Source organism: Gymnoscopelus braueri (genome assembly GCF_963280865.1).
Source record: "Gymnoscopelus braueri genome assembly, chromosome: 19".
NCBI lineage: Eukaryota > Metazoa > Chordata > Actinopteri > Myctophiformes > Myctophidae > Gymnoscopelus > Gymnoscopelus braueri.
In genome coordinates, this window is record NC_137621.1 from 20,640,016 (window position 1) to 20,655,346 (window position 15,331).

General features: G+C 42.2%; 2 protein-coding genes across 2 annotated transcripts in view; one reads left to right on the forward strand and one right to left on the reverse strand.

The window, feature by feature from the left end:
- Positions 1-1,543: 1,543 nt before the first annotated feature.
- degs2 (delta(4)-desaturase, sphingolipid 2) lies at positions 1,544-7,733 on the forward strand. The gene is made up of 3 exons (XM_080413290.1): positions 1,544-1,704; positions 5,011-5,753; positions 6,577-7,733. Exons 1-3 carry the CDS (start codon positions 1,623-1,625, stop codon positions 6,718-6,720), a joined length of 969 nt encoding a protein of 322 aa, XP_080269416.1. The 5' UTR covers positions 1,544-1,622; the 3' UTR covers positions 6,721-7,733.
- A 548-nt stretch (positions 7,734-8,281) lies between these two features.
- evla (Enah/Vasp-like a) overlaps positions 8,282-15,331 on the reverse strand; it is a 47,044-nt gene continuing 39,994 nt past the window's right edge. Inside the window, 10 exon segments of the mRNA XM_080413288.1 lie at positions 8,282-9,965; positions 10,453-10,510; positions 10,981-11,038; positions 11,525-11,585; positions 11,679-11,709; positions 11,858-11,885; positions 12,143-12,267; positions 13,162-13,421; positions 13,974-14,320; positions 14,322-14,892. Of these exon segments, the coding sequence (XP_080269414.1) occupies positions 9,928-9,965; positions 10,453-10,510; positions 10,981-11,038; positions 11,525-11,585; positions 11,679-11,709; positions 11,858-11,885; positions 12,143-12,267; positions 13,162-13,421; positions 13,974-14,320; positions 14,322-14,892 (1,577 nt within the window). The 3' untranslated portion in view covers positions 8,282-9,927.

Consider the following 15,331-nt stretch of genomic DNA (forward strand, 5'->3'; position numbering starts at 1 on the left):
AATATTTACAAGCAACTTTACAGCAAAATAAGCCCAAAGTCGCTTATAATAAGCGGACATGGCAACACTGCTCCAGTCCACACTGTTGTTCTGCTCTCGTCGCCACTATGCTCCGGTTCAAAGCTCTCGCGTGATTTCACACTGTTTGGTTTAATGGGTTTGACCCCCCCCCCCCAAACACGTTTTAATATTGACCATAAAACATTATGGGTTATAAAGATATATCATTACGTTGTGTATTTTATGTATTGTATTCTATGTAGATTTCAATTTACTCACTCACATCCATAGAGTTGTATGCTCAGTGCTCACTCACATCACATCAACTGATATAAACATCCCACACACAGGAACCTGCCTGAGTCTTCATAACCTATTACTCACACACACACAGTCACACACACACATGTACACATACACACACACACACACACACACACACACACACACATTTTTGTTTCATAAAAATCCACCATAGACATGTTATGAGCTACTTTCTGTCAATAAATTCTGTGCAGGTGATTATTTTTCTAAAGTGTTCGAGTTTTGGAAGCGCTCGTTGGAAAAGTCTTGCGTATCACCTGTTTCGAAATTGCACATAATGCAGGAGGCAGCAGGACGTTGCGTTATTGAAAACAAGCGCTTCCAAACTCAAACGCTTAGAAAAATAATCACCTGCATAGAATTTATTGACAGAAAGCAGCTCATAACATGTCTACGGTGGATTTTTATGAAACAAAAACTTTGCAGATAGAAAGAGGATAATTCAAGATTTCCGTACAGCTGCAATGTTGGTGAGTTTAACGTTGTTTAATACAATCAGGTAGGACATTTATGTTTGGATGTATGGGCTGTCAAGGGTTGGTATTGCATTCCAGATATAAAAAATAAAATCAAAAAGTTGCTTGCGGCTACTGTTGCCCCTGCGACCCGACTCTGTATAAGCGGTTGAAGATGTGTATAGCCTGCCCTATGTATATACGTGTGTGTGTGTGTGTGTGTGTGTGTGTGTGTGTGTGTGTGTGTGTGTGTGTGTGTGTGTGTGTGTGTGTGTGTGTGTGTGTGTGTGTGTGTGTGTGTGTGTGTATGTATGTATGTATGTATGTATGTATGTATACATAAATATGAATAAATAAAAGCATGTTGATGTCTATATAACCAACAAACAATCACACAAAAACAAACAAGGTATTCCTTCTCCAACTCAGTGGTATGAATTGTTGCTGGTTATTAATGCAAATGTCTTGCTGCCTGGTCCATGCAACAAGTTACATAAATATGAACAGGTGCCACTGTCACCTGTTCCCTATTAACCACTTAAACCCCATATGGGTAACTGGAGTCACTCAGGGCTCAATGCAAGTGTATTTTCTGTTTTCTGTCATTGTGGGCGTCGCATTGTGAGCATATCGATCTGCTATTTGTTTCCACAATACCGACGCTGGGGTTTAAGTGGTTAATGGGAGGGGCTTGTAGGATCGCTCCTTACACCTTTTAGCTACCTGTGTGTGTGGGTGTGACCCGAAACTGAAGGTTGATGACACAAGACACACACACACACACTTCACACAAGCCAGTCAGTCGCCTGTTCGTCCACGTCCAAACACACAGCAAGGACAGACATGGGGAAAACGGGTGGAAGACAGGACTTTGAATGGGTCTACAATGACCAGCCTCACACATCCAGAAGAAAAGAAATATTGGGTAAGATGAACCCGCAAATGTAAAGACAACTTAGACAAGTGTCTTCTGGCACTTGACCATTTTTTAAAAGGAAGATGTATTTGTTTCCCTGACTCCAGCCTACTTGTAAAGCGTAGCCGGTTAAACCAGTTTACAAACTGTACTACTGAACCAGTCATCTTCTGTCCACAATGAGTTTGAGGTAGGCTCGGCTCATTATAGATCAGCGATTCTCAACCTGTGGGCCGGGGCCCCACTGGTCGGCCGTGAGGATATTGCAAGTGGGGCCCTAAATATTTGGCATTTTTTAATTGATCATATAACATAAATATATACTTTTTAATGTAATGATAAATAAATAAAACGTTGTGTTCTTTAAAACCTCAAACAGAGTTTTCATTGTGATAAATAAGAACTTAAAGTATAATTGATCCAAGCCGGAACACATTCGATTAATTGATGCTCTAAACATGCTCTGAAAACGCACGCAGCCCACCCATCTGACCACACGGCAACTGGGCCGTGAACGCCCTTCCGATTTTCAAGTGGGCCCTGATCCAGAAAAGGCTGAGATTATAGATGATACGAGTAGGCCACCGTCAATAGCCTACTCATGCATTCAAAACTGCCGCAAGTCCAGAAATCAGTGGTGGATGTAAATGAAACTATGTCGATTAAAGTTCCATCAAAACTTTTTAACCTTCAAATGATATCTCTAAATGATTATTATTATGTTCTATCTAGGTCGCTCTGATTGTGCTCTTCAGTTGCTAAAACGTTATTCCATAAAAATTTGAGTTGTGAGAGGAAAATTGATTGTAGCCTGTAATTGAATGTTAAAGAAGCTGGGGGGAAATCATGACGCATTACATTAAATTAATAGTCATCTTGAGTAGGCCTTAACATCTCAAACATGCTCTTTAATATCCTTCAACAGTCCTAATATAAGTGAAAGGACACTAAACATAGACATCCCTGTTGGGCATTCCTCTCCTGTCATGGTAGCCTAACACATAATATTATAAAACAAGATCATATAACATAATGGAACCTGTTTAGCCTAGTATCAAGGTCTCACTAGGTATGCTACAGTGTCGTCCTGTGACGTTCCTTTTATAAATCTTAGTAAAACGAGGTTACCCATAGATTAATATTTATTCTCCATGAAACACCAAAGTACAATTTCTCTCTGACTACCCAGGTGGAAATAACCTAAACCTATCCACTGCTGCCTATCCTTTTCTCTGACTTATGAAGCAATGTCAACATGCTGATAGCAGGTGCATTTGACAATGCATCTGAGCTTGCTAGGTAACAAGACACATTCTCTACTCACAGCAAACACAGATACAATGCCTGTATGGCAGTGAGAGGGGAAGCATTGTTGGTGACAGACCCCTCAAGGAACATTGTCAATGTCCAAATAAAAAAACGGGTGCTTTACAGAATACTTTCTAAATACCATAACTTCTCTTCTCGTTTACTAAGGGTACCTGAGCAACTCCAAACCTTTGAATTTGGTGGTAAAGAGAGGAAATGTGAAATCAAGCTGATATGCTAATTAAAAAAGTGATTATTTAATTTGACCACAAGGTGCTAAAAAGGTCCATGTATATAAATAAATAAGTAATTCATAAATAAAGCAGGAAAAAAAGAGTGGGCATGTTAATCTCTGGCCTTGACCAATAGCTATATTGCAATAGCCATATTGTTGCTCTGGAGTAAAAGAAATATCTACCGTAGATGGGGTGTTTGACACCCTTGGGTCATAAATTATGAACATGTTTTTGTTTTTATCATGCCCCACCGTACTTAAAATTAAATTCATATTTAATGACGTTTTTGTGTTGCCTCTATGGAAAATGACAGTGGCAATTAGAAGCAGCACCTACTGTAATTAGTCACACAAAGAACGGATCTGCATCATTGCACATAGAGGTAAATCATTGACTTACAATGAAAAGTTTCCATTCCATATGGTTTAATTGTTGGTTTGACTCTGAATAGATTTGGTTTAAGGTGACACAACAGCATCAGTATCATCACAATGTATAAAAGTAAGCATAAATGTAAACTTTCCTCTTGTACCCCGGATTTGAACCCGGTTTCCTAGCTCCTGCTTACTCAGGGGATACATTGAATCTTTGCTGTGAGACATTATACCTTAGACACTATCTACATGTAATGTAAAGAGCAGGGGGGCAAAATACAACCACCCCAATTGTATAAGTTATACTTTATTAACATACCCTACCATACAGATTGGACAACATTACATTGTATTCATAAAAAAAGGTGCTGCTTTAAGTATGAGTATTCTACTGCATTTAGCATTTTCAAGGTGTGGGAGTGGGATAGCATTACCTGTTCAGTTAGAATAGTTTGCTAATATGTGGTTAATGATTTAACTTTATGCCCTGAGGGGGTGAGCCATAGCTAATGATGTCACTTGAACACAGATGCATATGGGTCAAATATGTTTTTTTGTGCAAAAAGGTTTATTTAGACTTTGTGCACGGAGTGATTGAATTAGCAATTAGACTTAGTGAACGATAATTTATAGCAAGGTCTCACTAGGAATTAAGGGAATTCCATAATGACTTATGGTCTGACCTAAAAGTTAACCAAATAAAGAGGGTTTGGCCTGGAGGGTGGAGTCCAACTTGCTCTTAGAAAACCTTTTCACAACGTCTCTGGACACTGAAACCAGGTTTCAGTGTCCTGAATCTCTTGTTTTGTTGCTCAGTAAAAGAGGATTTGCACAGAGGCATACAAATGAGGTTAAAGCAAAGAAGCGGACCACATTTGTATCTATCTACTATCACTCTTAGAACTTGCGTATAAATACAAGTTACAACTAAGTCTGTTTGACTTATGGTTCCTCATTCAAGTGTTGTGATGAATCGAAGGTAAAATAAAAGCCCACTAAATGCATACAAAAGAGGAAGTGTAGGCAACTAGAAATTAATTTCCACTTGTTTCAATATTTAAGTGATACTGTAACTGGTTCACATACATGTGACAATTCCTTGGCCTGGAACTATATTGTTGTTACATTGTGTCTCTGTGACTTGTTTGAATATCCGAGTTAAGAGAGATGGTTATTTTTCAATTATAGTATTTCTTGTGAATCAGAATATTACTACCACAAAGGTTAAATGATACTGTCACAATAATTCATTCATTTATTCATTCATGACTGCTCCCTCTCTCTCTTCATTTATGTTTCCTCTAAAACTTCATCTCTGTTCTTCATTCTCACTCTGACTCTCTTCTACTCCAACCATCTCCCTCTCTCATCATGTTTCCCACCACCTTTCTCCTCAGCCAAGTATCCAGAGATCAAGTCCCTGATGGGTCCGGACCCCCACTTGAAGTGGGTGGTATCGGGCATGGTACTAACCCAGCTCCTGGCCTGCTACATGGTACACGACCTCTCCTGGAAATGGATCTTCTTCTGGGCCTATGCCTTTGGGGGCTGCATTAATCACTCTTTGACCCTTGCCATACACGACATCTCTCACAACGTGGCGTTTGGCAACAAGCTGGCTAAGTGGAACCGCTGGTTTGCCATGTGGGCGAACCTGCCTATCGGGGTGCCTTACTCTGCCTCTTTCAAAAAGTACCACATCGACCACCATCGGTACCTGGGGGGGGACAAACTGGATGTGGACATCCCTACGGATGTTGAAGGATGGTTCTTCTGTACTCCGGCCAGAAAGGTTCTATGGCTGTTCCTCCAGCCCCTTTTCTATGCTCTGCGCCCCCTAGTGGTCAATCCTAAACCGGTTTCTCAACTAGAGGTGCAGAATGCCGTGGTTCAGTTCGCGGTGGACTTTCTTATCTACTATCTGTGGGGAATGAAGCCTATTGTTTATCTAATCGCAGGTACTATCCTGTGTATGGGGCTGCATCCCTTCTCTGGACATTTCATAGCAGAACATTACATGTTCATGAAGGGACATGAGACATATTCTTACTACGGACCACTGAACTGGATCACATTCAATGTTGGGTATCATATGGAACATCATGACTTCCCAAGTATCCCTGGCAGCAAGCTACCTCAGGTGAGACCCTATAACTGTTGTGAAACAGTAGTTTATTATAGCAAAACCTCACATCTTTACACGTTCTGAAAGATTAGGCATAATCTCGTTAAAACAAAATGATCTAATTCACATTACTTTTTACGATAAGTCTAGATTTTGTACAATAATTATTACACAATAATGGTAGGCAGAGATAATTACAGTAGGTATTACTCCCTCTACATCTAGTACCAGGCCTTTTGCAGATAAGACAGGCCTCTGTTCTCCTGGAAGTCAAACAGAAAGACTATTGGGAAATACCATGTCACAATTGTTTTATCAAATGCAAACATTTATCAAGTGAAAAGACAGACTTTATAACTGATTAACTGCAGCCTCAAAGTGATACGTTTCTAGAGAATCATAAATGACGCATAAATGACCCAAATTCTGACACTAGAAAGACGAGGGCCCCAAAATCCCCGCTAGGGGTCTCGGGAGGCCATGCTTATTCTGCTGCTTCCACTACTGATCTTACCATTGTAGAATATGTTTTCTCCTGCACACTCACTGATTGGATGTACATGTGGGGCCAACAAACAGTGGAATGCCTCCCATCAGCCTGTTGCAGTTGACTGTGAAATAAGGAGTTAACTTGACCTTGTTTCTCTCAAAGCCTGCTCTGATACGCAGGTATGTGAAGTTGAAAAGGCAGGTTGGATAGCCGAAAATACCTGATGTACAAGCTCGCATCGCATTGCAATGTCACTTGATGCAACGTGTTGTGAACTTGTGATCTGCCGTTTATGTCATAGGATGAACCATAATATATAGCATAACCATGTGTCTTTCTTTTCACCAGGTGAAACAAATTGCAGCAGAATACTACGACTCCCTGCCGCAGCACACCTCCTGGACCCGTGTTTTATGGGACTTTGTCTTTGATGACAGCATCGGCCCCTATGCCAGAATCAAACGGGAATACAAAGTCGTCAAACAGGAATAGATTTGAATTTGACTTTATGCCCCTATTCAAATTGGAATGTAAATTGATATGACCACACCCCTCCTCCCCTGAGTACAACCCAACATATTCTCCCTCACCCATTTGTATGTTTGCACTCATCATTGTCCTAAAGCTAATATCAAATTATGTAGGACATCCAAGACATGACGGATGAATGTGAATGCACTTCAGGGAATATGGTGGAGAATTCAATTGCAACCAAATAATCAATATTTGCAGTATGACGCTGCCTTGTGAAAGGCCAAAGAGTAACCAATTTCCTTCCGTCCAGTAGGCTCTCAGGTGAACAAAACATGAACAAGCTACCATGCAGGACTGTCATTTTGGTTGTCTCATAAGTTATTTATTAATTAATATCCAGTTATCTGAGACTTAAGAAGGAAGTGGATTTTATTTTATTTTTATTAGATTTTGTTTTACCGAAAGGAAGAACCCCGCTTGGCTGTGGGGCAAATGTCACATGCATTTGTGTTTACTAAAACTTGACTGCTTCTATGAATTTTATTATCATTGATATTTTCTTACAAAGTCTATAAACTACCAGTGCTTTATAGGCAGCCATTAGGTCTGGTTTTGTAATATACAGTATATATAATCTTTGAGGATGAAAATCAAGGCACACACAAAATCACCTCCTTGTGAATCTACAACTGTATATCTATGAAAGGCTCTCACTATCAGAGCAAAAATACCATTGTACTATTTCTATACAGTATGTGCAGAGCAGGGAGATGGAAATGAGCATTGAAACTACCTTTTAAGAGCCTTTCGTCAGTGATGCCCCGTTCTGCTTCCATTTGCAACTCTGTTGTGTGGTGTCAGCTGTAAACATTTTGATTTCAGAGTAACTTAATCATTTGTCATACTTGAGAAGTTTGATTGTTATTTCCGTTTAAATGATTTTAAATGTATGATTTTTTCATAATAATATATAAATACATAATAAATTATCTTATTGAATAAGAGTGCATAATACATTTGATATGACATACTTTGAGAGCGTCTTGTGATGTACAGTACCTTTCTTGTGATGACAGGTCTTTAGTTTCACCACAATCAGAACAGAAGCATTCAAGGTCAAATTCAGTTTGTGTGTGTGTGAGAAAATAAGTGCTACTGTATTCAGAGTAATCATTGCTATAATGGGGTGTTTGCTCAGTAACGGGGGGTCTCCCTGCCTCTTATCTCTTTAGTTTTTCAGGGTAGGATACCAATTTTATCCATTCAGGAAAGAGAACTCATACAGGATGAACAACTTAAATTGTAAATGAGACAAAATGGCAAAAAATATATATATCTTTAAGGAATTCATTGCTGATAGGACAATTTCTATCCTGACCTGAAATTCTATTTTCTGTTTACTAAAGAACTGAAGAGATGGGGAGACACTATAGCAATGCTTACTACTGTATCTGAAAATGGAGCTATTTAACTTTAACTGACTTGAAAAATAAGTTATACCAGCTTTAACGTTTTCTTTTGTAGATGCGAGTGAAAGAAAGAAACAGTAGCTTGTGTAGACAACTGGCAGGTCAAAAATTTGTTTGAATGAATTTACTTCCAGCTTTTAAATCAGAACGTTTTCGAGAGCAGACAGAATGGAGAAAATGCAACCAATGTTCCAGCAAATCTTCCCTGCAAAGAAACATTTAGCTATCATCACATACCTTTAATTCTCAGCACATTGTTTTTTTTACCTATGCAATATTTGCGTGTTGCCAGAGCAAACCCATTATGTTTTCACATAGCTACCGTTTTTTAAAGTTCAACCTTTTAATATACTGTATAGAAATGGGGAATATTCATGGAAACAAACCACTATGGCAAATGTACCACCTTTAGCCTGATTTATGCTTCATCATACGACGGTGTCTCATCTTATCGATCTTTTAGATCTGCTATTTTTGGTGACCGACACTGCCATACAATGGGTTATAAATTAAGCATTTAACTTTTTCATCTTTTTAGGAAAACCAAATGAAAAACTCATTTATCGAGACAGGGTTTCATGCATACTCGGGAGGTTCACAAAGCATAGGATGACTAAATAGTTGCTACTACACTTTTTTTATATATCTAGGCAAAACCAGGTGGCACATTTACAGTGACGGGTCTGTTTTGAGAATTATCCCAGTGTTCGCACACTAAACATGTAGAATGAAATACCTTGACCATACTGGGATTGTAGTTATGATTCCCTTGATTCATTATCAACACTTTCACTGCACTGTTCCAATATATATATATATTGTATGTCCAATCAGAATGAAAGAGCTAGTTTTAAGTGGATAAGTATGGTTTGAACACTAATAATTTATTTTTATTTTTATTTTTTTATCAATATGCTCTCCAACATACTCTCTGGAATAAAAAGTGCTGTACAATCCCAGTATGAAAAAGGTAATAAAAAGGCTTTGAGGGAGGAAAGGTGAGTCTGCAGCACCATGTGTGCCCGTATTGTGCTTGTCATCATACTACTAGGGATAAACTAAATAAAAATAACAATATAAAATATAAAAGGTTGACATTAATGGTGTGCAAGTTTCCGTTCGCCTTCTATAATATCAATAAAATAATCATTGTCATCAATATCACCACCACAGGTTTTCTTCTTCTTTTTTCTTTAAATAATAAAACGGTAAAAACTTAGAAAACGAAAATATTTTCTTTTCAAGACTCGGACTGAACAGAGAACAGAGAGTTGCAACACCGGGCTGACTGAGTTTATAGGTGCACAGAGAGGACCATCACAACACCAAACTCGGCACGAGTGTCCATATTCACCCCAGCCGCCATCCATCCACCTCCATACTTCACATCCTCTTCTCCGTTTTATCAGTCTTACTTTCTCTGTACAGTCTTTCGTTTCTCTCTTCTGGCCTTCTTTCGTCGGTCCTTTTTCCTTATCAAGGTTAACTTATACCTCGACGCTTGTCGAAAAGGTTGCGCGACGGAGCATAAATCAACCTTCACTTTTTTTTTTGCTTATTCCTTCTACTTTGCTGTCCAGCAGACTCAAAATGTTGGCACAACATTTCTGCAACTTGAATCATGGCAACGTTTTCGCACAAGGTCACAGAAACGCTGAGAGAACATTCCCTGGTCCTCGTGTCTGTGCATCTGTGTGTCCGTCCTCCTCCAGCTCCGAATCCCTGCTCTTCCACTCTATCTGTTGCTCCCGTGAGATTAGGACGTACTGATTCTGCCAATTTCTTGTCTGATGGCTACGGACGACAAAGAAAAGTGACATTTTTAGACCATGGAAGTTGCTCCTGTGTTATTTTTCACAGTTAGACCTTGAACTCATACTGTTAACATGGTACAGTGAAAGAATGACAGCCATGAATTATTAATGGAGTTGAAAAGCTTTAGCATTTTAGGGATTCAGGTTGTATTACTTTATTCTGCCATTGGTAATATCATTTCATACCATACGCAAACGAATGTTGTGCACCAAGGGTTCTCAACGTTAGGTCCAGGGACCCCCCAAGGCTCATTGAGGGGGTTCCAGGGGGTCCCCAGCTAAATTATTGATGGTTAGAAATCAAATGGACCCTTATGGGTCTGTAACTCAGATTTAAAATAACACTGCAGATTTCAGTGTAGATTGTGGTTCCAAAGATGAAAATCATATCAAATGGGGGTCCGCTGCCTATGCTATGCATATCCAACTGGGGGTCCTTGAAATAAAAAAGGTTGAGAATCACTTACCATTAATTATCTCATCTTTCACTTTATGCAATTCACGTACAACTTCATCCAAGATTTCCTGAAAAAGCATAAACTTTGTGTTTGTTTCTTTTTCAGTATTGGGTGCACTGTATAATGCAATACGTTTATAAAAGCATGTACGTCCAAACATTACGTGGAAACCGAAAAATAGAGTCTACAACTACATGCTATATTGATTAAATTACCACCAAAGGTGATGTTTCTAGAACCAAGGTCTTCCTCAGTCTACTGACCCCTACTGGTTGGTTTTGGGACTGACTGGTCATAAGACGGCATTGAAACTATGTGCCTCCTCTCATACTCATGAAATCGTCTGCCTCCCTTTTGCCTCTGCCAGTGAGGAGCTTCAATGGGAGGACGTAGGAACACACTAGGGGTGTTCCTCAGTTCAACACCCCTAGACCAACCTGTAGGAGTAGGTAGTGCAGTGACAAAGAACCCCCCCCCCCCTGTATATAATGTATAATATCATTCCAATTTGCCAAAAAATAAGGTTGGCTAACAAACCTGTTTCATCCTGTCAAACTCTGTGTCTGCATCACTGGTGCTACCGATGGGTCTCACTCTGCAACACAAAACAGCAAAAGATATCATACAATGATGTTGTGCTGGGAAAATAGCGGATCTATTCTACGAGCTTGTAGATCGGTTATTTTCGATATTTATGAAAAAGGACATTTTTGATGATTTTTTCTATATTAACCTGCCCAAAATAGGAATGCCACATAAGTAGTTGCATAATAAAACCTGCATAATGGAGTGTTATGGGTCGTCCCCCGCTGGGTCATAGGCGTTCACTGACTGGAATACATTTTAAGTTGGTGAAAAGGAGGGACTTTGCCATTTAATCATTCATGTTGTTTGACTACCGTATGTTGAAAGTAATAACTACAGCGCTGTAGATGCTGATTCCGTGGGTGCGTCAGGGCTGGAGCACCCACAGAGAAAGCTGAGGACCACATCCCCATCATGTCTCATACAATGGTGTCACACTTTCTTTTCCATTGAGCTTACAGAGTAGACTTTTCTCAGCTCTTACCCATTTACTGACCTTGACACCAACGATGACTTTTCTGCAGAGTTAGATCGTTCCCATGGTTTCTTCACAGCATCTGGGGGGACAATTTCAAGCAGGTCTTTAAATCCAACATTTACGTTTTATGGAAAGAAGACTCGGGCTACAAAACTCAACTGAAGAAGTGTACCTGTCGAGTTCTGGCGGCCACTGGAGTCGTCCTGTAAAGGAAAGAATATTGGATGATGACAAAACACTTTATGATTTTTAAACATGGTACACTTCCTGGGGATTATATAGTGTAGCCCTTACAGTTTCACAGACAAGACAACAAAGTGTTTTTAGACAAGAATCAGGGACATACTGTACCTCATCTGGTTTCTCTGAAGCTTTCCGTCTGTGAAGTGAACGTTATAGACATGAAAAAAGAGACATAAGCAGACCATCCTCTGATTGGTGGTGAACACATAATATGTTAAAACTACCTTCTTGAGATTGATATATATTGTTAAGTAGCTTACAGTATATAATTGTGAACAGAGACAAAATAAATGAGCCTGTAAAAACTTAAAGTGTAATGTAAACAAACCAGTCTAAGGTATCAAGATTGGTCTACATACACCTATCTTATTGGGGGTTCTGTAATGGTTTTACCTGCGCGCTAGCAGAGCGTTCATCTCCTGCATCAGTCCCTGTCCCTCTCCACCTCCTCCACTGCCACCACTGGACCGGTTGGAGTCAGACTTGGAACCACTAGAACCAGGTGGACTGCTCTCATCCTGCGGAATACAGAGGGTGGAACCAAAAGATCAGAAATAGACTAACAGTGTCTGGAGTTGTTTGTAAGATGCCAAGATGGGGTTTCAGCCACATATCGTGTATGACACGTCTTTTGTGAGTTCAACTCTGATATATTACTCTCTGGATTAGGAGTCACTGAAAACAACCCCGGTCCCAGCTAAGAATGTCTGCTCCCTTTGTGTTTCTATCGGTAGGTCAAAGTCAAATGTCAATCTGAGGTTAGAATCCAAAGTACGGTATCTCCCTCTCTGATGAAGAAGATGCACAAGCGTTAAAAATGCTTAAAACAGCGCATCGCCTTGAGTCTAATACTAAACTTTCATCTGCATTTGTAATTGTTCCTACCACATCTACCGGCATCAAAACAGGCAGGAACAGAGCGACTCACTGCCTTGCGCTGAAAAGTTGAGAATATTGTACATTTTATGTAAGTCTAAAAACTGCTAGAAAAACCCAACACACAGTGCAAGAGTGGTTTTGCTGGCGAAACATTACTAGTGACACATCTCGGTGTGATCATCCTCTGAGGCAGTTTCCCAACCTGGAGTCCAGCCAAAGATCACAGGGGGCATGAGGCTGCGCGAGGCCTTGTCTGTTCGGAGGCAACCCCCCCCCCCCCCAAGAAAAGAACATGTTGCAACGCTATTCATTGTATGAGAAGTATATAGTGCGCGTTTATAAGTATATATTGTGTGTATGAGAAGTATATAGTGCGTGTTAATAGGTATATAGTGTGTGTATGAGAAGTATATAGTGTGTGTTTATGCGCAAATGTGGGGGTCTCAGATTTTGTCAGATGCAAAGAAGGGGAAAAAGGTTGGAAATCACTGTCCTAAGGGAAGAGATTATGGACACCAGACAGATATACATACCCTCTGTACTCTGCGTAGTTTGGCTCCAGCTATCGCAGCAGCCAATCCTGAGGGCTGTTGTCCAGGTCCAGGCGCCCCTCCCGGAGGCCCTCCACAGGCAGGCAGTGGAGGGGGCATGGGCGGCGGCACTGCCATCGGAGGCGGGGGTCCGGGAGGAGGTGGTGGGGCCGGAGGGCCGGCCATGCAAGGTGCAAGGGCTGGGGCTGGAGGTGGGGCCACAGACAGCAGAGATGATGGGTGACCTGCAGAGACAGGGGGACCTGGAAGCGGACAGAACAAAGAGGACAAGTTAAAAGCTAAATAAACTGATTATTTTATTAACCTTTTCGCCCAGGAAAGGCTTAACAGCTTACTTCCTACTCACACGCTCGCACACACACACACACACACACACACACACACACACACACACACACACACACACACACATGCACGCACGCACCTCTGAGAGGTACCTGGCAACAGTTGGATGTTAAGTACCTTGCTCAAGAGCACATCAGTGGGAGAGTGGGACATTTATGAATTGGTTGATAAAAGAACATACCCTATGATCTGGTTAACACTAACTGGTAAAGATCAGGTCATGTTCAGCATGGCTCGTCATTAGTTCACAGGGCTGATGTATATGCATGTAACATAAATTTTAGGCTCTTGTGGGTTTGTATAATGTAATGAGTGAGATGTCTAATCATGAGGTGGAATGGGTAAAGTTCAATAGCGCCCACCTGTGCACGTGTCTGCGCCAAACATACACACAAACACACATCCCTCTGCGGAGAGTCTCCTTCCTCCTCTCTCCTCATCATACTTACTGGCGGCCACGGAGGGGCCCTGCAGGGGGACGGGGGGAGAGGGTGTCTTCCTGAGCGAGCCCCCGTCAGACATGGCAGTGTAAGAGGGGGGTGAGGAGGAAGAGGGGGGCTGCTGGTACACCTGCTGCTGCTGCTGCTGCTGCTGCTGCTGCTGCTGAGGGTGGAAGCTGGATGGATACTGGGGATGGCTGGAGGCGGGGCCTGGGGCCGTTTGACCTGTCAGAGGAGGCAGGGGAACCGCCTCGCAGTACTGCGGGGTCATCGGCAGGTGCTGGGAATGGGGGGAGTAGTAGTCTTCCGATTGGCCATTGGCGTGAGGCGGGGGCTGGTGGTGGGGGTGCTGGTGGGGGGGCCGCCGCCATGCTCGGGTCGAGCGGAGGGGGCTTGGCTCTGGAGCTCAGCGGCGGCAGGGGGAGGGCCACGGGGAGGACGGGCTGCGGAGGCAGGCCCTGCTTCACGTGCACGGCCATCATGACGGGGGGAGAGGCTGACGGGGGCGCGTGGCCGTACATGTAATGGTGCATGTGAGAGGCAGACCAGGTGCCGTGTTTAGGGGGCAGCATGATGTCCTGGTGCTGCTGGTGAAGGTGGCGGGCGGCCGCGGGCGGAGACAAGGGGATCTGGCGAACCTGGCGGCCCTGGGTGTTCACCCCGGTCTGCACCGGAGAGAAGGCCGAGGCCAGGGAGGTGGAGAGCTGGGAGGAGAGCTGGGCCTTTTCCCTGGCCGAGCCGCCACCCTCTCTCTCCTGGGAGGGAGAGGAGGAGGAGGCCGAGGAAGAAGGAGGGGAGGCGGACGCCACGCGGACGTAGGAGGGAGGCAGGTTGTGTGGGAGTGTGCTAGCACGGAACTGTCTGTACTCAGGAGGAGTGTCTGGGTGGACGGGGTTTGTGGACACTTTGTATTGGAGGGTGGAAACGACTGTGACGGCCAGAAAGAGGAGAGAAAGAGTGTGAGAGAGAGAGAGAGAGTGAGAGTGAGAGTGAGAGTGAGAGTGAGAGAGAGAGAGAGAGAGAGAGAGAGAGACAGAGAGAGAGAAAAAGTGCAAGGCAGAAACAAGAGAGAGGAAGAGGAGATACAGGCGAAGAGAGGGAAGCAACAAACAGGCAAACAAACAAAGAAAAAACAAAAAGAAACAGAGAATAAACGTGAGAAGAATGAAAAGCAATCAACCAAGCAACCGAGCACGATGAGAAAAAAATAAAATAATCAGGAGCAATCGAAAAAATAGAAGCAAACAACAGCAAATAAGAAATAATTAAAAAAACAGCATCAAACTAAAAGAAGCAGCAGAATGCAACATGACTGAGCCAGAACGCATGTGACATTTCACCAGCACCACCAACAGTAGCTGGAAGAA